The 27,335-nt window shown below is 42.5% G+C and overlaps 1 protein-coding gene across 3 annotated transcripts in view; it reads right to left on the bottom strand.

Moving 5' to 3' along the window:
* arhgap18 (Rho GTPase activating protein 18) overlaps positions 1 to 23,129 on the bottom strand; it is a 54,168-nt gene extending 31,039 nt beyond the window's left edge. Inside the window, exons 1-2 of one of the 3 annotated variants that reach the window (XM_056260544.1) lie at positions 14,178 to 14,372; positions 10,319 to 10,405 (exon numbers count right to left, since the gene is read on the bottom strand). In XM_056260544.1, coding sequence (XP_056116519.1) covers positions 10,319 to 10,405; positions 14,178 to 14,362 — 272 coding nt within the window. In that variant the 5' untranslated portion in view covers positions 14,363 to 14,372. Of the gene's footprint in view, positions 1 to 10,318; positions 10,406 to 14,177; positions 14,373 to 23,069 lie in introns of those variants that run through there. The other 2 variants (XM_056261318.1, XM_056260619.1) reach the window with 2 other exon arrangements.
* Positions 23,130 to 27,335: the final 4,206 nt, after the last annotated feature.

The following is a 27,335-nucleotide window of genomic DNA, read 5'->3' as shown; positions in this document are numbered from 1 at the left end:
TTAAATAAAATAAGGAATGGAATTCGAATAGTATTATAGAGGAAGATTGACAGCCCTGGTGCAAATTATACTTTGTTCTCAAATTGTTAATGTTAACAACGTCAGCATTGCGTGACTACATGTAATGTCCTTCCAATGTGTATCCTTGTTTTCGCATGGGCCGGTTCCAGTCTCTTTTTTTCTGTAGCCGCTCCAAAGTCCGAACAAAGTCTTTTGCATTTTACAGCGGGTGAATCTGTTGTCACTGGTGATTGTCGTTTGAACCTTTCTGGATCCGCCATCAAATTGATAAGTTTAATTATATCAAGTGCTGTGAGAAAAGGCTATAAATCTCCACCTCCAACATCCTCACACGCAATATAGTCTACTAGCCGAGACTCTTCTTTATGTGTACAGATGTGTGTGTACAGATGTGTGTGTACAGATGTGTGTGTGCAGATGTGTGTGTGCAGATGTGACGTAATGACTCAAAGATATGCTTGAATCTCCCGCTGAAATCCACCAGTACCACTGGAGTTAAAAACATTATCACAAGCTTACCGCTTTGAATCGAGCTACGGCAAGCAGAGTGTTTTGAACACTGGCTGGTTGTGTATTTTCTCAAATATGTATTTTGGATCATTTTTAACCCAAAAAAAGCTACGGACTGCAGCTTTAAAGCAAGTCCTTTAAAAAACTAGTGTGAACAATTGATACTGCGGCGGCTGTTACTGACGATTTAAATCTAGCGTGTTTGGTGTCTCGCGTCTCAAATCCAATGACGCCGGTAGTGGCGATTCTCTCTGACCAATCAGGGATCTGCAGTGTTAGTATCGGTACGGCACGCTTGGAACCTCAACTGAGGTGGTACTAAAAAAGTACCAGGTACTAGGTACTGTACACAGTGGAAACCCCCCAAAGTGAGAAGTCTTTTAGAGGCGAAATTCACTGAGAAAACTCATGCTAAGAAGATTGACAGTGGAAACGGACGTTTTGGTGCGAGAAACCTTGACTAGCGCACTTCAGGGGGGAAATGCTACAGAAGTGCCGAATATGACTCTGCTTTGAGTCTTTTCTTCTCCTTGGATGCATGACACAGCAGGAATGAAGAGCTCCCGCTGCTTATCCTGCCAACGGGATCAGGACAGGAAGGCCCAAAAACAAGGAAATAAAGATGCTATTGTGAGGCTGATTGTTTGCCTGGTTTCTGGGGCAGGACGGGCACAGAGAGCCCTCTCAGACGCCGGCTCGTTCCCGCGCAGGATGGAGGTATAAATAAAAGCTCAAAGCTCAGCACTCTGCTGAGGACACCCGAGATACTCGATGTCGGCAAGCAGTTTTCTGGCTCGGATCCAAAGATTTCAGGTTGTGATGGGGGCAGTCGCTCTTGCTTCACTGGAAAACGGTGATCAAGCAGAAAGTAGCTCTTCAGTTTCTGGGTCACGGCTGCTTTAAGACTGAACTCAACCTGACGAAGACCTTCGGGTCGAAACGTCCAATAAATTGACTCCTTGGAAGCAGAAGTGGCAGTGTGCCGACTTTTCTTTACTCTTGAATCAAAGGGTTTGCCCATTTTTTAAATAACACCACAGCCATGAAACATGATCTGCTAGTTCCTGGTCAGTTTCAGAGAGATGGACATGATTTGATGGGAGAACGAGTGTTTGATTGAGCATGTGATTGGATTTTGGTCTGTACTCCCAGAAATTTCCATTGAGAATCTCTGCTAAAAGCTGCTTAGTCAACATTTAAGAGTACACTAGCATATATATAGCAACTAACACTTCTGACTTCATGGGGTTTTTAATATGAAGACAGCAGCCAGCCCGAACAAATCAAACATTTACTCTTTAACAAACCACCCTTCTTCGTCACGTTGGTTGAGGCGATTTGCATTGCAGTCGGTCACACACAAGCAGCTAATAGTGGCATCTTAAATCATTCATTGCAAATACACGGATACTCAAATGAAAAGGGGGAAAATCAACAACCTTTCCTCGGGTCATAAACGCTGACGTTCATGGTTTAGCTATTAACAAGTGTTCGTGTCGTGGGGAACTGGGGGAGTGTGGACTCTACATGCTAAAGGTCAGATGGAAACGACTGAAACACAGCAGATAAAGAAAGAGAAAGAGGACAAAAGGGTCAAGAGTCACATTGTTTCTCGTTTTGCATAGACAAACAAAAGAGGCAGTCTCTAGCAGACAAAACAGGAACACATTGTGTGTCCTCACGGCGATGTGCGAGTGCCGGACAGGCTGATGCTGGTCAGGGTCGAGTCGAGGGCCGAAAGCAATGCGGGGGTGTAAGCTGTTTCTATGATGCCCAGGAGTGTGGCGGAGGAATGCGGCTGCTTGGAGACCGTGGCGCGCTCAAACGTGTGCTTTCACGTCACACTGCTGAGATCTGTTTCAAGAGAAACACACTGAACTTGCTTAACGTGATGCATTTCAAAGGGAAATGACTTTATTTTCTATTTAAACCAATATTGTAGGGGTGTAGCGATACCCTCATGTCACGATTCGATCACGATACTGAACTCACGATGCGATGTAATTACGATACTCCAAGACATATGATAAAAGGATAAAAAAAAAAAATACTGTTGATTAAAAATGCTAGATTTGTATTACATAGTGTGTGTAAATGAACAGGCTTGGACTCAGTGCTGGAAACCCAAAGCACAGGACAATACAGACACCAGAATAACAATATCCATGATTCTGGAGATGAAAACACTGAGTTATTTTAGATGAACATGCTTGTGCTGTCACTGACTAGATATATTTAAAATAATGGCCACTTTTACTGCTAACATCAGACGTTTGGCATTATCAGGACACACAGATATTCCCACATTGCATTATTATACATTATATTCAACATTATATATAGCAGTTGAATGTAGTACTGACACTAAAACTGTGTAAACTTGAATTTTTTCTCACACAGTAATTTACACAATACAGCTTGTGTCACTATCCAGTATCCACGATATATTGTTGCAGTTATGTATTGGGATATATTGTGACACGATATATTGTTACACCCCTAGAAATATTGCATACGCAGGTTAAAATGACTTGTGTTAAAATTACCACTTTAATTTTTGTGTTTTCCATGAGGTGCTCTTTTTATTTAGGCCTAACATTAGTATATGACACTTTAATGTGGCCAGGTGTAAATCCTCAACCATTAAGTGACATTTTCAATTTTAGTTTGTTATTTTTCATCTTTTTTTATGTTATAAGGAAATTTGTATCAATATACTCAAATGAATGTGTCAAAAATCACTGTTATGGTTTTCAAAGCAATGAACTAGTATTACATTGGTGATCTATTTTTAACAGGTCATCTGTTGTCGTTTTGTGTTCATATTCATATTTATATTTAGTATGCATGTACTAATACTAATGCACGTGTGTAAAGCTAATTAAATTACAGTTTCTCATTAAACGAGAAATCCTCATTACAATACATTTACATTGTGTCTCTTTTATAAAGAAAAAGATTATAACTTATACTAGGCCTTATTTTACCCACACTTAATAAATCCTAAACAGATCTGCATTTAACGTGAGCGAAGTCACTGAAGGTCTCACACTCCTCTTCGGGAGAGAAGTCTCTCTGGCTGTGGATTAGGAGCTGTGCTTCCCGATCCTGCGGGACTCACTGCTGGCGTCTCCATGGGAACGGCTCAAAAGCTCAGGAGTCGGGATCGGAGGAAACACAGCAACAGTCGAACGCTGATGCATTCGGGCCGTGTAGATTGACCTTTACACTGTTCTGATGCTCAGGTTATAGTTTATCACATCAGCACTTCAAATGCTGATCAACTCAGTGTTAAACTATCTCTCCTAGAGTTTACAAGTCTCAGCGTGAGTGGAAACTGTGTCAGGCCTACTTCTGTTCCTTTGCTTCCTGCAGGAAGAGCTCAAAGCTAATCTCAATGGCAGAATTGATGAGGTCAATGAGATCGTCCCTTAAAGCTTATTTTTTAGGGTCGCTTTTATCTGATTATTTTGAAATTATTATATTTTTCTATTTAATTGTTGAACTTTTGATAATATGTATTTATTTTGTTTTTTTTTTACTTTGTCTGTATTCCACTTTCATTAGTGCATTGTTTGTATAATTGTATGTTTTATTGGAATTTATTAAGCGTTTTGAGATGCTACTTTTAAAGCCGCTATAGAAAATAAAATGTATTATTATTATATATTTTGATTTAAAACATTTTGAGATTGAATGATAAGAGCATCCATGTCACACATCACGCATAATGTCAGCTTTATTTGTGTTGAAGTGAACTTCTCAAACTAGACATAGAGGAGCAGAAGATCTGTGGTAAAGCGATAAAGGCCAGGCTACGATAGCGCTTGTTGATTCTGTACAGTTAGTGTGTGTGTGTGTGTGTGTGTGTGTGTGTAGTGAAAGAGACATCTGAACATCCAACGCCCATCACAGACATCCCACACAAAGCACGCAGCGCACTGTGAATGAAATATTCATTATGCAATGCTACAGCCACACAGGACGGAAAGTCAAGCGATGTTTACCATGTCAGCACCGGTTAAACCATCAAACACAACAACACAAAACCAACACACACCCTTCCATGCTCCTCACGGAGATACTCCCATGATCCATGTTCACCTTTACAGATACTTCCCCTTCATCATAGAGATGCCTAAATTCAGCCCCATTATGAGTGTACACACACACACACACACACACACACACACACACACACACACACACAGAGATCCCAGAGGCGGCTTTATTTTTTCCAAATTCAGTGTTTTCCATTAAAAAATTTGCGGATTCCATTTGAATGGTTTATGTACATTTTAATAATCAAAAAGCATAGCAATAATTTTATCGAATGAATTCATGAAACTTTGACTTTAAACTTTAAATGTTTTATTCCGAAATTCTGTTTTAATTTCTTTGGATTGTGTTTATTTATGATTTAATACAAATTTATTATCAAACATGGTGGTAATCAAACTAATGCATAACACTTTAACGATTGAAATCATTATTTAAAGTGTTATCAAATTAAATTAACAAATGAAAAATTTTGGACAAAAAAAAAGTGTGCAATGTGGGGTATTCCTTAAAAACATGTTTTCATAAACTGTATTCTTATTATTACTTTGAAAAGTGTACAACACTAATATGTGTCACAATTTCTTCAAGTTAAACCGAACTTTTATTTTGGCGTGTTGCAGTGAAGAGCTGAGGGTTTGTGTGTGTGTGTCTGCCGATAGTTTTCTGAACTTTTATTTTGGCGTGTTGCGGTGAAGAGCTGAGGGTTTGAGTGTGTGTGTGTGTGTGTGTGTGTGTGTGTGTGTGTGTGTGTGTGTGTGTGTGTGTGTGTGTGTGTGTGTGTGTGTGTGTGTGTGTGTGTGTGTCTGCCGATAGTTTTCTGAACTTTTATTTTGGCGTGTTGCGGTGAAGAGCTGAGGGTGTGTGTGTGTCTGCCGATAGTTTTCTGAACTTTTATTTTGGCGTGTTGCGGTGAAGAGCTGAGAGTTTGTGTGTGTGTGTGTGTGTGTGTGTGTGTCTGCCGATAGTTTTCTGAACTTTTATTTTGGCGTGTTGCGGTGAAGAGCTGAGAGTTTGTGTGTGTGTGTGTGTGTGTGTGTGTGTCTGCCGATAGTTTTCTGAACTTTTATTTTGGCGTGTTGCGGTGAAGAGCTGAGGGTTTGTGTGTGTGTGTCTGCTGATAGTTTTCTGAACTTTTATTTTGGCGTGTTGCGGTGAAGAGCTGAGAGTTTGTGTGTGTGTGTGTGTGTGTGTGTGTGTGTGTGTCTGCCGATAGTTTTCTGAACTTTTATTTTGGCGTGTTGCGGTGAAGAGCTGAGTGTTTGTGTGTGTGTGTGTGTGTGTGTGTGTGTGTCTGCCGATAGTTTTCTGAACTTTTATTTTGGCGTGTTGCGGTGAAGAGCTGAGGGTTTGTGTGTGTGTGTGTGTGTGTGTGTGTGTGTGTGTGTGTGTGTGTGTGTGTGTGTGTGTGTGTGTGTGTGTGTGTGTGTGTGTGTGTGTGTGTGTGTGTGTGTGTGTGTATGTGTGTGTGTGTTTCTGCTGATAGTTTTCTGAACTTTTATTTTGGCGAAGAGCCGAGAACATCACAAAGACCTTTACGTTGCCTTCATCGACCTCAGCAAAGCTTTTGATACCATCAACCGTGAACTGCTCTGGAAACACCTCTCCAAACTTGGGGTACCACACAAGTTTCTCAGCATCCTAAAGCAGCTGCATGATGGGATGCAAGCCAGAGTCCTTATGGGAGAACTCCAGTCAGAGTCTTTCGAGGTAAGCGTTGGGGTGAAGCAAGGCTGTGTCTTGGCTCCGGTGCTCTTTAACATCCTCCTCTCTGCCATCACCTGCCTCTTCCACCGTGTCATGGGACGTGAAGACGGTGTCCATGTGGAATACCGACTTGACGGAAGCCTTTTCAACATCCGTCGGCTACAGGCCCGCACTAAGACAAAGACCCGCCAAATTTGTGAGCTTCAGTACGCTGATGACTGTGCCGTCTTAGCCCACAGTCCGGACTCTATGCAGCACGCCCTTAACACAATATCCCGTCTGTACCAATCCTTTGGCCTACAGGTCAACATTAAAAAAACCGAGGTCATGTCCCATATCACCACCCCCGCCCTCACAACCCCCAGTTTTCATATAAATGGTGTTCCACTTAAAACAGTGGACCACTTCACCTATCTCGGCTCCACTCTGTCCTCATGCTGTTCACTTGATACAGAAATACACACCCGGATAAATAAAGCCTCGTCATCTTTTGGACGCCTACGCAGCAGGGTTTTTGAAAACCGTAACCTGAAGATCAGTACCAAGGTCGCTGTTTACAACGCGGTATGTCTTGCCACTCTGCTTTATGGGGCAGAGTCATGGACCCCATACCGCCAGCACATCATCACCTTGGAGGCCTTCCATATTCGCTGCCTACAGAAGATCCTCAGTTTGTCCTGGGAAGACCGAATCCCCCATACAGTCATCCTCAGCAACACTGGCTCAATCTGTATGGAAGCAGCTGTGGCCAAAAAACATCTGCGCTGGATAGGGCACACCATACGTATGCCTGAACACCGCTTGCCCCGCCAAGTCCTCTACAGTCAACTAATGGGCGCAAAGCGGTCCGCTGGAGGGCAAAAGCGGCGCTTTAAGGACTACACCAGGGTCATCCTAAAGCGAGCGAACATCCCCCTTACGCAGCTTGAATCTTTGGCACTCGACAGATCTGCCTGGCAGGTCACCTGTGCCACTGCAGTCTCTCAAATACACCAAAACAACCAAGACCGACGATCCGAGAGGCGCATCAAGAGACACCAGTGGGCGGCTGGTACCCCCCTGGCATCTGGTTTCCCTTGCTCCATCTGCGGACGAGTGTGCGGCTCAAGGATCGGACTCTACGCCCACGAGAAGTGGCACCAGCGGCAAGGTCGCTGAACCCAACCCCCCTCCCACCCCCACCCCTGGAGCAAGTGTCATCATCGAACACGATGGACAGCTAAGAGTGTATGTGTGTGTGTGTTTCTGCTGATAGTTTTCTGAACTTTTATTTTGGCGTGTTGCGGTGAAGAGCTGAGTGTTTGTGTGTGTGTGTGTGTGTGTGTGTGTGTGTATGTGTGTGTGTGTTTCTGCTGATAGTTTTCTGAACTTTTATTTTGGCGTGTTGCGGTGAAGAGCTGAGGGTTTGTGTGTGTGTGTGTGTGTGTGTGTGTGTGTGTGTGTGTGTGTATGTGTGTGTGTGTTTCTGCTGATAGTTTTCTGAACTTTTATTTTGGCGTGTTGCGGTGAAGAGCTGAGAGTTTGTGTGTGTGTGTGTGTGTGTGTGTGTGTCTGCCGATAGTTTTCTGAACTTTTATTTTGGCGTGTTGCGGTGAAGAGCTGAGGTGTGTGTGTGTGTGTGTGTGTGTGTGTGTGTGTGTGTGTGTGTGTGTGTGTGTGTGTGTGTGTGTGTGTGTGTGTGTGTGTGTGTGTGTGTGTGTATGTGTGTGTGTGTTTCTGCTGATAGTTTTCTGAACTTTTATTTTGGCGTATTGCGGTGAAGAGCTGAGTGTTTGTGTGTGTGTGTGTGTGTGTGTGTGTGTCTGCTGATAGTTTTCTGAACTTTTATTTTGGCGTGTTGCGGTGAAGAGCTGAGAGTTTGTGTGTGTGTGTGTGTGTGTGTGTCTGCCGATAGTTTTCTGAACTTTTATTTTGGCGTGTTGCGGTGAAGAGCTGAGGGTTTGTGTGTGTGTGTGTGTGTGTGTGTGTGTGTGTGTATGTGTGTGTGTGTTTCTGCTGATAGTTTTCTGAACTTTTATTTTGGCGTGTTGCGGTGAAGAGCTGAGTGTTTGTGTGTGTGTGTGTGTCTGCCGATAGTTTTCTGAACTTTTATTTTGGCGTGTTGCGGTGAAGAGCTGAGGGTTTGTGTGTGTGTGTGTGTGTGTGTGTCTGCCGATAGTTTTCTGAACTTTTATTTTGGCGTGTTGCGGTGAAGAGCTGAGAGTTTGTGTGTGTGTGTGTGTGTGTGTGTGTGTGTGTGTGTGTGTGTGTGTATGTGTGTGTGTGTTTCTGCCGATAGTTTTCTGAACTTTTATTTTGGCGTGTTGCGGTGAAGAGCTGAGAGTTTGTGTGTGTGTGTGTGTGTGTCTGCCGATAGTTTTCTGAACTTTTATTTTGGCGTATTGCGGTGAAGAGCTGAGAGTTTGTGTGTGAGTCTGCCGATAGTTTTCTCAGATGAATTGGTGAAATGCTGCAGTGACTCTCAGAGCAGCTCTGGAGATGAAGTTCACACACGTTTGAGTTTGTGTAGTAGAGCAAACTGACACAGATTTACACAGCAGTCTTTAATATTAACACACACACTCGCCCATATCGCCAGTTCATTAAGTGTTCAGCCCTACGTCTGATTTATTCATACAAATTTTGCGCCATTCCGTAAATTTCATTTTTATGATTGGAGTCTGAGATCCGGGTCCTGTTCGACCAAATTCAAAACATTGGAGAGAGAGTTGTTTCCCTGCCGCTCCTCCTCACGCCGTGTCCTAACCAGACGCGATGAGATAAGATTCCAGCGACAAATAATTTGTCTGTCCACACGCGACTGCGAGATGCGTCAAAATCAATCAAAACCCACAGCCAATCAGAACAGCGTGTGGGCGGAGTCTCGCGGCACCAGAGAGTAATCTTGAAAGAAAATGGACAGGTAGGCTACATAATCAAATTCACAAATATTACACCATTTAAACATTATTCAAAATACATAGGCTACTGAGTTACTAAAACAATATTTGTCTTGTTTGTTCACAGTTTGAACGTTCTTGTTTCCATTTGTTTAATTTCAAAATCTGAGGTGAATTATCTGTTGTTGCTTTTAAAGCTACAAAGCTGGAGCACTAAATTACATTCAAAGTCACATTACACGCTTTTAACATTAAATAAAGCACATAAACCACCTGAGATTATCATTGCCACAGTTTGTGTTTGTTGTTCCAGCGCGATGTCGCGGCTGGTTAGGACACACACTCCTTTTATCGCGCGTGTAGTTAGGACACAGTGTCAGACTCGACGCTCACGCGGGTTGCCAGATTGAGGACAAGCAACAGGAGCGAGTGCAGTTGACAGTGGAAAGTACACTTCGGCTGTCCGCGACGGTCCTTGTTTTAATATGCATCTGGTCAGAGAGATTTTTAGATGCCGAGGCTTTAATGTCGGGCAGAATCTGCGATCTCTGACCCGGTCCATGCCTGAAATATGCTGTGTTTTCCACCAACTGGCAACCCGGGGTGTTGAAACACTATTGGGTAAATTGGCAGTGGGCGGAGTCACACAGACCAAAACAAAAACAGACATTCTGCCACGAAACGCACGCTTCGAAGAGTGTCTCGATGAGTATGAGAACTCAGCATGTTTCCTTAAAATCTGCAAACATATTATGGTATTTTTATGCTTTAGTACGGTCAAAAAATACATACAGCACCTTTAACATAAGCGAACGCAGCAGAATGATGCATGAAATCAATCAATGAAAGTTTGATAGGGAAATAAATTACAATAATGCGTTCTTAAGATAACAGTGCAAAATAGTTAAAATATAAATTTTTTCATTTTATTTTGAGCTGGAATATAACAGACCTTTGTTTCTGGTGGACTATTCTCCCACACAGATCCAAATATAGAAACTTCTTTCTTAAACATGCTGAATCTAAACAACAGGCCCGTCTGCAAACAACCAGCAAAAAGCAGATGCCCGAGCAAACAGCCAAAGGCCAGTTAGCAGAGCCACACACACACACACACACACACACACGAGGAACACAGAAACCTTCTCCTCAGGCCGCTGTGCTCCGGCCGACAGGATCCCACAGGGAGTTGGGCTCGCAGCTGCTGAACGAGGAACACACCTGTACATCTGAGGACACACACACACACACACACACAACAGCCAGCATCCCGTTTCACCACCCGTCAGCTCCAGCAGGAGGAGCACACACACACACACACACACACACACACACCTCGCAGAGTGGACTTTACTTTAGAGAGGCTCTGTTAAAGGCACCAAGAAATCAAAACGGACTTATTTTGCAGTGTTTATTATAAATGATTTATCGGTGCACAGCATTATCACTTTAAATTTCTGTTCCTGGTAATCTTGAATCAGAATATCTTCCTCTTGCAGCATCTCTTCTCTTCTCTGATGACGAGGGCGGGGCTATAACCTGTCAATCACACCAGATCCACCAATAGCAAACCGCAACCATCCAATCAATTCCCTACGGACACAATCAAGCCCCGCCCACATTTGCTCTTGTTCCTGAAGCCATTTCACGCCGATATACGACACAATAGAGAAGAAAAGATGGTCGCAACTTCCGTTTCATGCCGACTTTAATGGTCGACTGGTGTGGGATTTTCCATGGCTGATGCCAATTATAAAGAACAATTGATCGTTGGTCATTAAAGCGGTTTAAATATGTTATAATACGTACATCAATGACATCACACACTAGAATAACATGAACTTCGTGCTGAAGTTTAGTCATTGAACACAGTAAACCCCAACAAGTCAACAGGAAAAAATTTAAATAATCAGTTTAGAGTTTTTTAAGTTAATAAACTCCAAGATTAGAGCGACCGGGGACTAAAAGTCATGTGATAAATCCGGCCTAATAGCCTAAATAATGGTGTTATTAAGACTAATCAACATTAAGTAAACAACTCGCCCACTTGATTTCACCGCTTTGCCACTTTGTCAAACTTAAATGACTTGCAAATGTGATGTGTGAGGGTTTTTTAGTGATCAGTTTGGTGAAAACAAAGGTTTATCTCGGTGTCTGTGTTCATCACATGAAACTGCAGTGTTTACCAGCTCTTTTCATCCAAAAATGAGTCGACTATTAAAAGGAACAGCTATGTTGTTTCTTAGCATTAGTAAATATATATATATATATATATATATATATATATATATATATATTACTGTATTGTTATAGTTATTATTTTGAATAAATAGAAATATACTATGTTTTAATAAATAGAATATTAATGTAAAAATACAAAATAGAATTCATTTGGTTGTTGTTTTCTTGATGGTGTAAGAAGTAATGTATAATTTTTTACGCTGACAATTGTGTCAACATTAAGGGTGTAGAAGATGAATTTAAATCTGCACGCCTGGTTTAAATGCAGCAAACACAGAACAGAGTGCGACACAAGCTGGTTTAAAGGTAGGGTAGGCAATTTTCAGAGCGGCTAGCAATAGCAAGCTAGCTTTGAAAGCGTCTGCAAAGAGTCATGAGAGACGGCGTTAAAAGGCACACTGAAATTTTTCACCGCTAGAGGTCGCTTATTCAAAACAAAGGTGTAGCTTGATGACACTGTGTTAAATGTGGGGTAACAGTTGAGATACATTTGAGTGTGTTGAAAGTTATGTTATAATTAGGGATGTCAATTTTCACAAATTCCCATGATCGATCGTCGTTTAAATTAACGATCAATTAATCGTTAGCCTTAATACTGCAATATGCGTCTGCTGCAGTGCATATGGCCAACAGCATGACAGCGTCTGCAAATGCTGCTCAAACCGCTATGTTCCTCACCAAATTAATGAGAATGGTTTTAATCTAAATAAAGGGCTAGTAGGATTGTAAAATGTTTCGATGTGATTGATAATTAAATTAAATATTTAATAATCAAATATAACGACTAATACAACGTGTCACCAACGCCGCCTCAGATGCGCTTGTCAGAATGTGTGACTGTTGTGTACGTGCTCTTCCTGGAACAACGCGCTGGAAACGGCAACTAAACCCAATGAATTCACACCGATTTAATAAAATAGTGTTCTCATGTTATGTAATATGACAGTCCCAAATTAATCCTCGTTATTAGTCGTGCATTCTGCTTGAGCGGCGCGCGCTGAATGAATAACTTAACCGTTGAGCACTTTGCTAGCACGTTATTTAACTCAAAGAAACGCATCCTATGAGATTAATCAGATATATACAAAATAAACATAATATTACAAATTATATCTGCACAAAATGACGTGAATGCACAAGTGAACTTGAACTAAGTTACGTGCCATTCAGAATGACTCATGTTGTGGACGCGCTCTTCCTGGAACAACGCGACACGGCAACTAAACCCAAATAATTCACAATGTTTTATTACAATATTGTTCTCTTTATAATGTTATGTAATATGACAGTCCCAATAGTCGTTATTAGTCGTGCATTGCCATTTGAGCTGCGCGCGCTAAAGATCACGCTGCGTCAATTCTTAACCAAATGCATCCAATATGAGATAAATCAGATATAGATAGGCACACACAAAATAAACTATTACAACTTACATTTGCACAAAACAAAAGGCAGCGAATGCACACGCAAACTTATAGTCATGATGAAGGTGTAAAATAGTCCCAAACATAACTCCGGCGCGCTCGCTTACATGTTTCGCGGTTGAGCAGCACGCACGCGCATGAACCTGCTTAATCGATGATCGATAAGGTTTATCGATTAAACGTGTTATCGACAATTAATCGATCGTCGATTAGGCTAATCGTTGACATCCCTAGTCATAATGCTACTCTGTGCGTTCGCTTCTACGCGGCAACTATGAGACCCTTGATGCACACTGCAGTGAGCTAGATCGATATTAGGCATGGTAAAACATGGTACTCATGGTAGATCAAGAAATCGAGATTAATCTGTCCAAACAGTTCCTTACCTGTCTAATAAAACATAAAATATTAAAGCGTCTTTGGTGTTTCCATGGTTTCTACTAAATAAAACCGGAAATCGGGGGTAACACAGGTTTGATGTCATTGATAGGCGACGCAATGACACGGTCCGTGTCCTGGTTAAAATTGCTTTTAACTTGATTTCTCTGGATTTAATCATTCTTGGAAACATTTAGGATAATGTTACTACACAAATCAACACTGTTCTAGTGGTTTTTGGATATTTTAATCCAAAAATCTTACATATTGTGCCTTTAAAATACCTCATGTCTCAAAGCACATAACATTACAATAATAATGAACGGCCCTAACTCTGCACAGCATGAAACACACTGATGGCGCTGATGTGTGCGCGAGCAGGTGCGTGGAGGTATGAACATACATACGCTGACAGGCAGGTAGGACATCGTATCACTGCATTCGGACCGAATACAATGATTGGACGAACATTTTATGGTCCTATGCCTTCCATATATGCACACACACACACACACACACATTTAGACCACTAAACTTAGTGATTGTTGTCAGGATTTGAAGAGACTTTCAACCAGCATAACAACAACAACAAAATCTGGAACAAATCACCTAGCCTGCCTTTTTAAGCAATATACAGAACAAGTTCCCAAATACTAGCCTACACAATCCCTCAAAAGCTGAAGTAGATCTGACCACACGAATATACCAAACACAACTCAACAGCAGTATTAGGTTACCAGAAGCTGCTTAACACACTTCCACAAAACCTGCACAAGCTCTGTCCATCTTCAGAGCTGAACACTAGGGCTGTGTAATGCCTAGCTAGGCAGCATGGTGGCGCACGTAAGTTATATGACGCCCACCTCACTCGGTTTGAGACACAGCCCTAGGATACAGTTGCCATAAATAGTGCACACTGCTCTGGGTAATAAATGAATGCGTTCATGCGATTCCTCACCTCGCTCCTAGAAACTCCGTTTGCTCTTCCTTTGCTCTCAGCACGGCTTCAGTGTTGCTGGTGTAAGCGGTTAACACGACACCCTGCTCGTCCTGCTGTCGACTCATCTTCAGTGCCACATTATTAGGGAAGTTTCGGTGTAACTTCGGACGAACTGCGGCCGCTCGACTCTCACCTGACAACATGAATAATAAGAGTCATGTAGCTCCGCCCCCTGGGCGGCGACACGACCAATCCTGGCGTGGCGAAGACTAGTCTAATGAATATTAATCAAGTTATGTCACGCTTACCCACCTGATTGGCTGAAATGCAGACATTGTTACCGTTTATTATGGTGAAGGCTTGACTCATGAATATTAATGACTTATTTACACATAAAAGATACGAGAAAATGCAGCGGAGTCGAGACTCATAATGTGCTGCTCTAAAAAAAAACGATTAAATATTTTAAATTAGACCGTAAACTTCAGTCAGTCCCTCAGAGATTAAATCATGTTTATATACTGTTGCACAGGGCATCTATCTATTGATCCCCAGTGATTTACCTCAACTCGTATCTCAGCTGATGTGTATTAATTTAATTACCTTGGTTTCATTAATTAATAATGGCACCTCATATCTATCAGTCAGGTTGATGTGAAATTTAACTTCTAAATAAAGCAATGTTCTGTCAGTACGCTACTGTTATAATTATAAATGAGATAAATTAGAAAATAATAGCAGGCTGTACTCTGCAGACATTGGAGACAAAATGGTCACTTAAAGGGATAGTTCACCCAAAAATGAAAATCACCCCATGACTTAGCCTTAGTGACTTTCTTCTTTCAGACTAACACAATCAGAGTTATATTAAACAATGGCTCTTCCAAGCTTTATAATGGGAGTGAATATTACTTTAGATTTTGAAGCCCAAAAAAGCGATCCATCCATCATAACAGTAATCCATCCATACACCTCCAGGGGGTTAATAAAGGCCTTCTGAAGCCAAGCCTTGTGTTTTTGTAGGAAAAATATCTATATGTATCACTTTATAAACTATAATCACTGGCTTCCGGTAACGGCTGTACACAGTTTTTAATTTGTAAATAAATAATTGCCGGGTCAAAAACAGCAATTAAAAGGCGCTGTGACCGACACTCTCCAGACAACTTACGTTTTCCCAGAACATACAAGGACGTCACTAAACGGTGACAGCACAACTGTACGAGCATCGTTCACAAGTTTCTGCACGGCCCTAAAAGCCTAGTGTATTATTCTGTCATGTATATAGCTACGTTGAGACCAAAAATCCTTCAGCTGATCAGTGATATTTTTTTTCACGGACGACGTCGTTGCCCTTTCCACTACATGCATGACGAGTGACCTCTGACCCGACGTATGATGAGTGACCTCTGACCAAACGCGTGACCTTTGACCCGACGCATGATGAGTGACCTCTGACCCGACGCATGACGCATGACGCCTGACCTCTGACCCGACACATGACGCCTGACCTCTGACCCGACGCCTGACCCGACGCCTGACGAGTGACCTCTGACCCGCCGCATGACGCCTGACCCGACGCATGATGAGTGACCTCTGACCCGACGCATGACGAGTGATCTCTGACCCGACGCATGATGAGTGACCTCTGACCCGACGCATGACGCCTGACCTCTGACCCGACGCATGACGAGTGACCTCTGACCCGACGCATGACGCCTGACCTCTGACCCGACGCATGATGAGTGACCTCTGACCCGACGCATGATGAGTGACCTCAGACCCGACGCATGACGCCTGACCTCTGACCCGACGCATGACGAGTGACCTCTGACCCGACACATGACGCCTGACCTCTGACCCCACGCCTGACCCGACGCCTGACGAGTGACCTCTAACCAGACGCCTGACGAGTGACCTCTGACCCGACGCCTGACGCCTGACCTCTGACCCGACGCATGACGAGTGACCTCTGACCCGACGCATGACGAGTGACCTCTGACCCGACGCATGACGCCTGACCCGACGCATGATGAGTGACCTCTGACCCGACGCATGACGAGTGACCTCTGACCCGACGCATGATGAGTGACCTCTGACCCGACGCATGACGAGTGACCTCTGACCCGACGCATGACGAGTGACCTCTGACCCGACGCATGATGAGTGACCTCAGACCCGACGCATGACGCCTGACCTCTGACCCGACGCATGACGAGTGACCTCTGACCCGATTCATGATGAGTGACCTCTGACCCGACGCATGACGAGTGACCTCTGACCCGACGCATGATGAGTGACCTCTGACCCGACGCATGACGCCTGACCTCTGACCCGACGCATGACGCCTGACCTCTGACCCGACGCATGATGAGTGACCTCTGACCCGACGCATGATGAGTGACCTCTGACCCGACGCATGACGCCTGACCTCTGACCCGACGCCTGACGAGTGACCTCTGACCCGACGCATGACGCCTGACCCGACGCATGACGCCTGACCTCTGACCCGACGCATGACGCCTGACCTCTGACCCGACGCATGATGAGTGACCTCTGACCCGACGCATGATGAGTGACCTCTGACCCGACGCATGACGCCTGACCTCTGACCCGACGCCTGACGAGTGACCTCTGACCCGACGCATGACGCCTGACCCGACGCATGACGAGTGACCTCTGACCCGACGCTTGACGCCTGACCTCTGACCCGACGCATGATGAGTGACCTCTGACCCGACGCATGATGAGTGACCTCAGACCCGACGCATGACGCCTGACCTCTGACCCGACGCATGACGAGTGACCTCTGACCCGACGCATGATGAGTGACCTCTGACCCGACGCATGACGAGTGACCTCTGACCCGACGCATGATGAGTGACCTCTGACCCGACGCATGACGAGTGACCTCTGACCCGACGCCTGACGAGGGACCTCTGACCCGACGCATGATGAGTGACCTCTGACCCGACGCATGACGAGGGACCTCTGACCCGACGCATGATGAGTGACCTCTGACCCGACGCATGACGCCTGACCTCTGACCCGACGCCTGACGAGTGACCTCTGACCCGACGCATGACGCCTGACCCGACGTATGACGAGTGACCTCTGACCCGACGTATGACGAGTGACCTCTGACCCGACGCATGACGAGTGACCTCTGACCCGACGTATGACGAGTGACCTCTGACCCGACGCCTGACGAGGGACCTCTGACCCGACGCATGATGAGTGACCTCTGACCCGACGCATGACGAGTGACCTCTGACCCGACACATGATCTAGGAGTAGCGTAAGCTCAGGTGAGAGTCGACGCCTCTCGCGGTTTAAACAAATACAGCTGGGCAACAAACTCTTATTATTATAGTTTATTAGATTATAGTTTTTTAAAGTGATAAATATGGATATTTTTCTGACACAAACACAAGGCTTTGTTTCAGAAGGCCTTTATTAACCCCCTGGAGTCGTATGGATTTACTTTTATGATGGATGGATGCACTTATTTGGGCTTCAAAATCTAAGGTATCATTCACTCCCATTATAAAGCTTGGAAGAGCCAGGACATGTTTTAGTATAACTCCGATTGTGTTCGTCTGAAAGAAGAAAGTCATATACACCTAGGATGGCTTGAGGGAGAGTAAATCATGTAAATCATGGGATCATTTTCATTTTTGGGTGAACTATCCCTTTAAAATGGTTTCGATCTCAGGCACACCTGTTTAGGGATCTTCCAGTCAGAAATACTTTTGTTGATGTCATTGTTGTACAAAGAGCAGAGCCTATCAGAAGATTCGGTGACCCAATATAAGCCTAAAGCTGAGACATGTACTCGTTTTGTTCCATTTGCCTGTAATTTGCCTTATGTGTGTCAACAACAATGGTCCTTCCTGAGAAGCGGCCCACGGTGAGGTTCATATACACTCAAACCAAACATTATTCAGACACCAGATATCATTTTTGATATGTTTTATTAGTGTGTGCAGGACACTATAGTTCATTTATGTAAGTGAGGAGAGCAAAATAAAGTAAACTGTGACATATTACACCCAAAAGTTCTTCATACAGTGACTACCAGTAACTAAAAATTTGGGACCAAAAATGATTCAGACACTTTGACTTGACTATGTTTTGCTGAAGTGTATTTCCTTTAATTGCTAATGCACATTTTTACACCACAGACTGAACAAAATTAAGCATTGCTTGGTAATTTAGCTAAACTGGTATTATCTAATTGTGTAGTTAAATTTAACAGCTGACAGATATTCAACATACTTCATGTGTGAGAGTCTAACAGAAGGACGGACAAAACCAGTGAAATATCAACTGATCTGAGAACTCTGAGTTCTGCTCATGTTTTATTACCATTTTCTAAACTATAGCGACTAAACTGTGATAATGTGAGAAATGTTGGAGGTGTCTGAATACATTGTGTTTTGACTGATGGCTGTGTTTGGGCCGAGCTCAGAGTGGAGGAACACAGGTACACTGGAGAACATTATTTATTCAGTTCACTTCAGAACACAATCACACGTTTCCATTGCCATCATCAGAGCTGTTTATTCAGCATGAGCGTCTGCAAGTCATGTGTGAGTGCATACGGGCCAGTCAAAACAGAAGCACATGTTTGTTTTCATAGCTGATCTGTTATCAGACCGATACACAATATTACACAATATTAATGAGAACGGCAGAAAACACAAACATGGATTTTGCATTGTCTCATGTGGTATTATCATTGTGTTGTGTATTTAAAATAACACATTTAAATGTTTTTAGAGGTTTTTGAAGACAAACATGCATGGTGTGTTAGTGACACAATCAAAATATTGACTAATTAATAATTAAGCATCAACTGCCTTAGGTAAATGGTGTCATTTCTGCAACACATGTGTTATGGGTTATGTGTTACTGGTTAAAGTAAAAATAAAAAAGTTGCTTTGTCCAAATTGTGTATGGTCAGAGGTGAGGAACTTACTTTTCGTCTGTTAATGAAGTGCTAAAAACACCTACCTTTAACGTCAATTAGACCGTTTCATTTCAAAGTTATCTGGCCTTAATGTTCTAAAAATATTAGCCTATGTATACATTGTTAATGGAGCCTTTTTTCTCAAATGTTTATCATTTTCATCTTACATTTAAATGTTACTTCTTGTTTCAGAACATTCAAAAGTAACATTTCCATAATGTATGCAAAATGAGTCCCCCTGTGGTGAAATCCAGCTTTTAATGTTGTTTATGTGTCTATGTGGTGTTTTTAATATGCTTTAACCATGTGTAAATTCATAAGTCGACAGCATTGCTGAGTATTTTCTGCTTAAAACTGCAGTGAACCAAAGACAGTCTCAAAAACACGGTGTGGGTGTGAAATCGCTGGTGTTTCTGACGTCACAAACGACCTTGTAACCAATCAGATCAACGTGTGATCGTCAACCAGTGGATCTCTGAGCTGAGTGAGTGAGTGGAGGCGGGGCTCATTTGCATATTCATAGAACATAGAACCGCTATGTTTCAAAGTTTAGCACTGAGGTTTAGGGGTTTGTCATTGATGACAAATTTTGAGACCCAAATCTCGCATTTGCTTTTTTGTTGTCTTTTTTCACCTTTATCATGCATGCTTTTTTGTGCAACTTTTCACATATTTGGATTATTTTGGCTAACGCATAGGTCTTTTTTTCTTTTTTTTTGAGTTTTTGGTGTTTTCACTCTAAAAAATGCTGGGTTGTTTCAACCCAAATTTGGGTCAAATATGGACAAACCCAAATGTTGGGTTAAAAACGTAATAAAAAAATTGTGAAAGTTGAAGTTGGGTTAAAATTTTAAATTACATTTTTAACCCAACATTTGGGTTTGTCCATATTTGACCCAAATTTGGGTTAAAACAACCCAGCATTGTTTAGAGTGTTCTTCAGTTGACATCTTGGACAACTTGAACACAGGGCAATATTTTGACCATAACACCAGCATTTACAATCTTCAGGAAGTCAATCTATCAGCTGCTTACTCTGCGTCCCAATTCGCATACTATCCGTCATAGCATTCGAAAATAGAATTAGTACGTCCCAAATCGTAGTATGTTGAAATTAGTGTTCCAAAGAGACCCGGATGGTCTATTATATCCGGTCAGAATCCGAAGTGCAGATCGTTGCGCACTCTAAAGGCCATTACACACAGAGTCCGACATTTTCGTACGCGTTTTTTCGTATTCGTGATTCGTTGGCTCTGAATTGTCAAAACACCATTCAAACTCCATTCAAACTGCTTGCTACGGATGCGAAAAACGCAGAAAATCGAACCCGATTAGATTTTTTTTATGACGGACGAAAGTTTCGGAGGCAGTGTGCAAGCGTGATTGACATATCGTGAGGTCATATGTGCGAAAATTTCGGATGCAAATTTCGGACTCAGTGTGCACTGGCTTTAACGGCTGATATTGCCCACAACCCATCGCGCGTTGGACGAGGATTCTGTTAGAACTACAAACACGAGTGAAAAGTGTTCAAAAACTACAGACATGGAGGACACGCGAGTCCGACGGTTATGTAGAGAGATTTAGATAAAGGGGTTTGAGTGATTAATTATCAGTATTTAACCTGACGAAAATGTATTTATTCAATGTGGCTAGATTTTATGGGCATACTGCAGCAGCATTGTGAACTTTATACGTTTAGCCATTAACTTTTAAATGCATCATTAGCTACATTCAAATTGCAAAGGAGAGTGTTACGTCCACATGAAAGACCCATGACTGGCAGATCAACGTGCAACATTTCTCTCCGAAATGGTAAGAAATTATATTAGATTGAATGGAGGATTTTAACTGTGACGAGATGATTGACAGGGCAGTTTACGGTGACAGGATGCACGCGACAGATCTGTCCGTTAAAGATGAGGAAGTAGTATGTCCCAAAGCTTGCCTACTCTTTTGCTACACACTCAAAAGTATGTACTTTTTCTTCACAAAAAAGTACATACTCTTAGGGCGTAGTATAAGTAGGCGAATTGGGACGCAGCGATAGATAACTTAGGATGGGAAAACATAAACCCAGAGCTGATGGCAGGTTTGAGAGTGCTTGTCGAGCTCTTCTTCTTCAGTTGTGATACTGCCCTCTAGTGTTCACAGCTCACTCCTGCGTCTTCAGCCTCTCTCTGTTTCACACACACAATAAACACATCATTCTGACCGTTTACAGCGGTTCACCTACTTATCTGAAATCGTTTCTACACTTACATTTATGCATTTGCATTTCAAGGTACACATTTTACATTCTTATAAGTTCTTGCTTTCCCTGGGAATCAAACCCATGACCTTGGCGTAGGCCTACTGTTTGAGCTCCAGGAAAACAGTCAGAAGACACAACATGGTCAGTTTTAGAGAGTAACAGGTCACTTTTATCATCTCTGAGTCTTTATCATTCTTTTTAATAGGCTACTAACATTTATTTGTGGCTGTCCACATCTTAACCCTCGTGGTGAAACAGAAGAGCCGGACACGAGCCCTGAAGCCATCACTGGCGTCAGACGCATTAGTTCAGTGTCGTGGTTCACATTGAGGAGCTCTACAGATTGTAGCTTCAAATTCAGCTTCATCATCATCATCATCATCATCATGGAAACCTCAGCTTCAAATGCTCTGAGTATTTATTTTTTATTTAAAGAAAACTATTTGTCCTTGGATCATTTTACTCATAATAACTTCTGTATCTGTCATTCAGTTTGTGACGAACAACCGTTTTTGTGGAAAGTGCCATTTTCAACGCAGTCGTTCCCTAGATACGGCCATAACAACCGCTTACAGTCGAACTCAGAGCAACACGTGGCATCACAAAAGATACAGCAGATTCAGATCACGAGGAGGACGGCTCAAAAAGAAACAGAAATCCACAGAAATCTCACGCTCTGCTGGAGGAACCGGCGCGGGTGAAATGGATAGGCCGGCTGAAGAATGGGCTGAAAGGTTATCTGTTAATAGCAGAGGCGTCAGTGCTGGAGCTGCTCCACACATGCTGCTGTTTATCATGCTTTTCAATCAGCGTCTCTTTACGTGCGGTTCACTATGCGTTTCATGAAGTTAAAACTTTCTCTATAAAATGTAGATGTAGTTATCAAATTTCATTAACATCATTAAATGCATTAATGTTTGCAATGATTTTGACAACCAATTCAATTGTATTTACAGTTTCCGGAAGAAGTCATAGTTATTTATAAACCACACAACCACTACTGTAAAGAAAAAGGTTTTGGTAATTATATGTAGATGTATTAAAAATTGTCTGAATGTCTTTGCAGTTTAACTATAGCCCTATGTCAAAACAAGCGTCACTTATTGTAAAGAAAGATGCAAAAACACACTTTATAATCAAAACAATCAAGTTTGTCGGGTTTGAACATGCAGCTAAATCAATAGCGTTGAAGATGAAGACGGTTAATGCTGTGTGTTTGTTGGAGATGAAGACGGTTAATACTGTGTGTTTGTTTGTGGTTAGTTAGTGGGTGATGTTTCTGGTTCATGTGATTCTTGAGCAGAACTGACTTCATACGTCCACTAAAACACCAGCTGATTCAAACACAACGAGACTCAAACATGATTAACAAAAAGTGACATTAGTGAAGAGAAAAATCCAGCAGCATTTGACAGACACAAATGGAAAAGGTACTGGTAATTATCTGTCAGGACTATATGTGTTAAGTTCACAGACATTTCCTTTGACCCTAAAACACAACACCATGCCATGCGTTACACTGGTAAAAAATCAATAGGGGGAACATATTAACACACTGCCCTGTTTTTACAGACTTTTCTTAGAGTGCAGTAAATACAGATCTAAATAGTTTTTTGTGCCACAAACACGTCATTTTCTAAATGATCCCAGCGGCCTCAGAGAATGGAAAAGCCCGCGCACTCACCAGAGCTGCAGGTAACACACCAGCTTGGTGACCATGACCTCGGGCCGGGTCAGAGGGCTGTGTGACCCCCGTACGGCAGCATGTACTGAGCTCGGTCCACACGCACCTCACCTGCTTCCCAACGCCTCCCCTTCTCTCCGCCTATGCATAATCCCATTAAATGATTAATGAATTTTTGACACCACGAGAGAATCCTCAGACACGACGCCGCCAGAAAACCTGACCACAGACTGCATTGCGAGCAGGAGTTCTTTGCTATTTTACTCATCTTTATGTTGAATCAGTCGTTTTAGAGCTGCTTGAATGTATTAAGCAGATCTGAAAGACCTGATCGTCTGTGGTATCTCTCCACGTTTAGATATTAAATCGGGTGCTGAGATGACCATAATACACCATATAATGGACACAATTTGGAATTTGGAAAAGTTTTCCACCATAACTATTGTGAGGCGGTGCGTGTTTCTGAGGAACTGCTAATACTTCATGCACTTAATCCAACCGGATTACAGGACAGCAGCTGTTGAGGATTAGAGCAAACTTTAACTGCACTACATCTATAGTTCGGTGTCGTGAAAGCGGTGTCGTGTAAACAGCCCCTAAAACTTGTCCAGGTCACATTTCACAACAAATTCAAAAGAGAACAAAGCTTAATTCAGTGCCTGTAGATCTTTTGCATTGTGTCAGTAAACAATTTCCCTTCAAAGTGGATCCAGCAATGCACGTCGCCAGCTTCTTCGTCTTCAGAAGCTGCATGTTTGTTGAGTGCGTGTCTGTTCTTGTGTGTGTGTCTTTAGTCAGTAGTTAAGCTGGGTGCACACAGTACGATTTTAGCCACGATTTGACCGTCTGAGACACATTTAGCAAATCCTAGAAGTCTTTAATCGTTAGTTTGACATGCTCACCAACAGCCGATTCATGACCATTGCGATCAAATTTTACCTCCAACGAAATTCTGGTGGTGTCAGAAGGATTGACTCTCAGTCCTGCGGTGTGACTTCTCCTACGACGGCCGTCGACTTCTCTTGACCCATGACCAAAATTAATGTTAGAGATTTCTTTGTTGTCGCCATTTCAATCCCACGTGTAATGCAGCTCACTGTGAACATACATGTCTTTGATGATTATGTAAAAATCAAGACCAATTTTCTTGCCTGAATCTGTTTAATAACGCGTACAGTACAGTCTGACATTAACCGTGCGTGTCCACTGGCACGGAGCGAGCGTTTTCAATTCATTCCTATGGAAGTCGAGCTTCACGCTCACGCAGTGCATTTTGGGATTGACAGTGGCCCGGAGAAAGCGCTGAGAGCGGCCGAGAGCTTCAAAAAGGTTGGCCATTCTCAGAGCCGGACAGCAACGGAGTACATTTACTTGAGTACAGTACTTAAGTACAATTTTGAGGGATCTGTACTTTACTCGAGTATCATTTTTGGGGAGTACTCATGACTTTACTCAAGTACATTTGAGAGGCAAATATTGTACTCTTTACTCCAATACATTTCTATCCATAACCGTGAGTACCTGAGTAAAAAAAAAAAAAAAGTAAAGAAAAATCTCGGAAACCCTCAATTTGTTGTTTCCCTCTCAAACGTGATTGGATTGTGCAGGCGCCACTGATTGGGACAGCCTATCAGCAATCACTTTCAGCTTTCCGCCAAAGTCAACTCCATGGTCAGATTTTATATTACACATTAATGTAAGCCAAGCATTTGGTTTGATGTTCTTGAGTATGTGGTGTGTTTAACACAGTCAGGTTCAAATGTGGCAGTGGCGTAGCCATGAAGGATTTCTGATTTCTTAAAAAAAGGGGAGGCAAAATATATTTTTACTGATTATGTGAATTACACTGCGCAAACCAAAGTAGGCTACTACCCAGCGAATGAAGAAGGGTTGGCGCTCAGTCTCCACAGTACATAAAATATTAATTTTGTTTTATTTGATTTTTCGGGTTTGCATTTATGAGGAAAAAACAATGTTATGGACGTGTTCTCCGTTACGGACGTGAGCGCTCTGAAAGCGGCATAAAAAATGCTTTAAAACTTTCACAGAGACATCAAACAGAAAACACAAAACCTTTCTTTAACCTGAATTTCGTTTTGCATTAATTGTATCTTAATTTGAATCAATGTTCCATCAACCAATTGCCTGGGTTTAATAAATAAGAAGTAAATAGCAGACGATAGATAAGAAACGGAGGCGCTGGCACGTGAACTGGATCTCGTCTCATAAATGAACCGAAACTCAGTGTATAAGGTAGCCTACTTGCCTCACACAGACATGTCTACTTTTAAACAGAAAAATTCAAAACGAAAGAAAACAGACTACAGACTGTTCTCTGCTTATGTAATCCGTATGAAATGTGCATTTCTCTCTGGCGCGTTCACTACTGAAGATCGCGAGTCAGCATCGTCAACTTCATCTAGCCGACACTGACAAAGAAAACACTTGTTTATTAACAAGTGTTTATTAATAAACAATTAAAATATCTCCTTGCTATATTTTACATATTCATAATCATTCCTTTTGCCGGTTCTTTGTGACAGCTTTTAGGTGCTTTATTGGCAGCGCCACCCTTACATGTGGTGTATGTGTGTGTGTGTGTGTGTGTGTGTGTGTGTGTGTGTGTGTGTGTGTGTGTGTGTGTGTGTGTGTGTGTGTGTGTGTGTGTTGTCCCCGCATTTAAAGATGGGACCCCCCAAAAATTAAATTAAATTAAATAAAGCAACATGGTAAAAAGATGAAAATGACTTGATTTTACTTTTAATTCCTTTTACATTCTCCAAGGTATTAACATTAACATTTTTCATAACTCCATGTAGGACGTTTCTGTGCATAAATGTAAGCACTGTGGCAGTAGATTAGTAATGCAATATTTAGAAAATCTACTCTTGTACTCTTGATACTCAAGTACTTTTAAAAACAAGTACTTTAGTACTTTTACTTAAGTAGACATCTGAATGTAGTACTTTTACTTGTACTTGAGTAAAATTTAGCAAGGGGTATCTGTACTTTTACTCAAGTAACAAAGCTCTGTACTCTGTCCGCCTCTGGCCATTCTTGACTTTAAGCAAATATCAAGTGAAAAACGTGGTCGACAGCCAATCGCTGTGAGGTTCGGGTTGTGACGTCTGTCTCTTGAGAGTTTAAAAATAGGCAGATTGTGCCGGAGTTTATGCTGAATTTAGTGCGTAAATTGTTTTGTTTATGAATTAGAGGCTTTGCGGTTATTATATGTTCAATATTTAATTTTGGATGTGATCATTGTGATTATATTACTGGTAAAAGTTTATAAAATTGAAAGGATATCTTGGGGCATTTGGAAACGAAGCTTGTCTATTTCCGAATGTAATCGCGTCCATCTCTGATGATTATATTGTCCGTGTGTTAAAAAAAAAACATAGATTAAACACATTCGCAACAGACACACCCCAAAGCGGATGCGTTATAGCATTGCCAGCGGCACTGAGAGGAGTTTTGCCGCTGTAGTGGACATGTACCGTAATGACAACTGAGATCTTACAGTGTGACATGGCTGATAGCGATGATTGTGTTCTTACAGTCTGACAAGGAACAATCGTAAAGGACTATAATAAACCGGCTTTAGAAAAACTATGTCAGGACTAAAGTACAGTAGATGTGTGAAGCCATGGCCCTGCTTCATTAGGCGGGCGACTGTGTTTGATGTGTATGGCTGAGGAGCATGCGAGGTCAGTCCTTGAGTGGGCTGACTGTGTTCAATTACACAAGTTTAGCTTATCAGAAAAGCATACCAGTACCTTCCTTTCAGCCTAGCCTTCCTAGACACATTCATCAAGTGCATGGATGCTGCTCTGACTCCTCTGCGACTCCAGAGCATTCGTGTACTCAACTACATAGACGGTTAATATCTAGCCCAGTCAGAACAGTTACCTCACCCACATAAAAGAGTTTGGGACTTAGGTTAAACCTCAAGGAGAGTGTGCTGCCACCTGCATGTGCCCCTAGGTGTCTTCTCAGGCTCTTGCTAGGGGTGCACCCTTACATGATGCATGTGCTGCGGCAGGATGGTCCTCTCTGCACACATTCAACAGTTTGGATGCAGATTCAACCCTAGGGTTGGAATCATTCAGGGTTGATCCAGCTTTAATCTGCGCTCAACACTTGTCTGTGCAGTTCACACAGCATTGTGGGGCAGGGTCTGTTCCTGTGGCCGGGCGGCGTTAGCATTGAAGTTCCCATAGGGTGAACACTGTAATGCAGTAGCAAAGTTCCACTTCGAAGGGGAAC

Source organism: Rhinichthys klamathensis, unplaced genomic scaffold, assembly GCF_029890125.1.
Source record: "Rhinichthys klamathensis goyatoka isolate OS25496 unplaced genomic scaffold, OSU_Roscu_1.1 h1tg000001l_1, whole genome shotgun sequence".
NCBI lineage: Eukaryota > Metazoa > Chordata > Actinopteri > Cypriniformes > Leuciscidae > Rhinichthys > Rhinichthys klamathensis.
The sequence above is the reverse complement of the archived record's forward strand: the minus strand, read 5'-3'. Positions and strand labels throughout refer to the sequence as shown.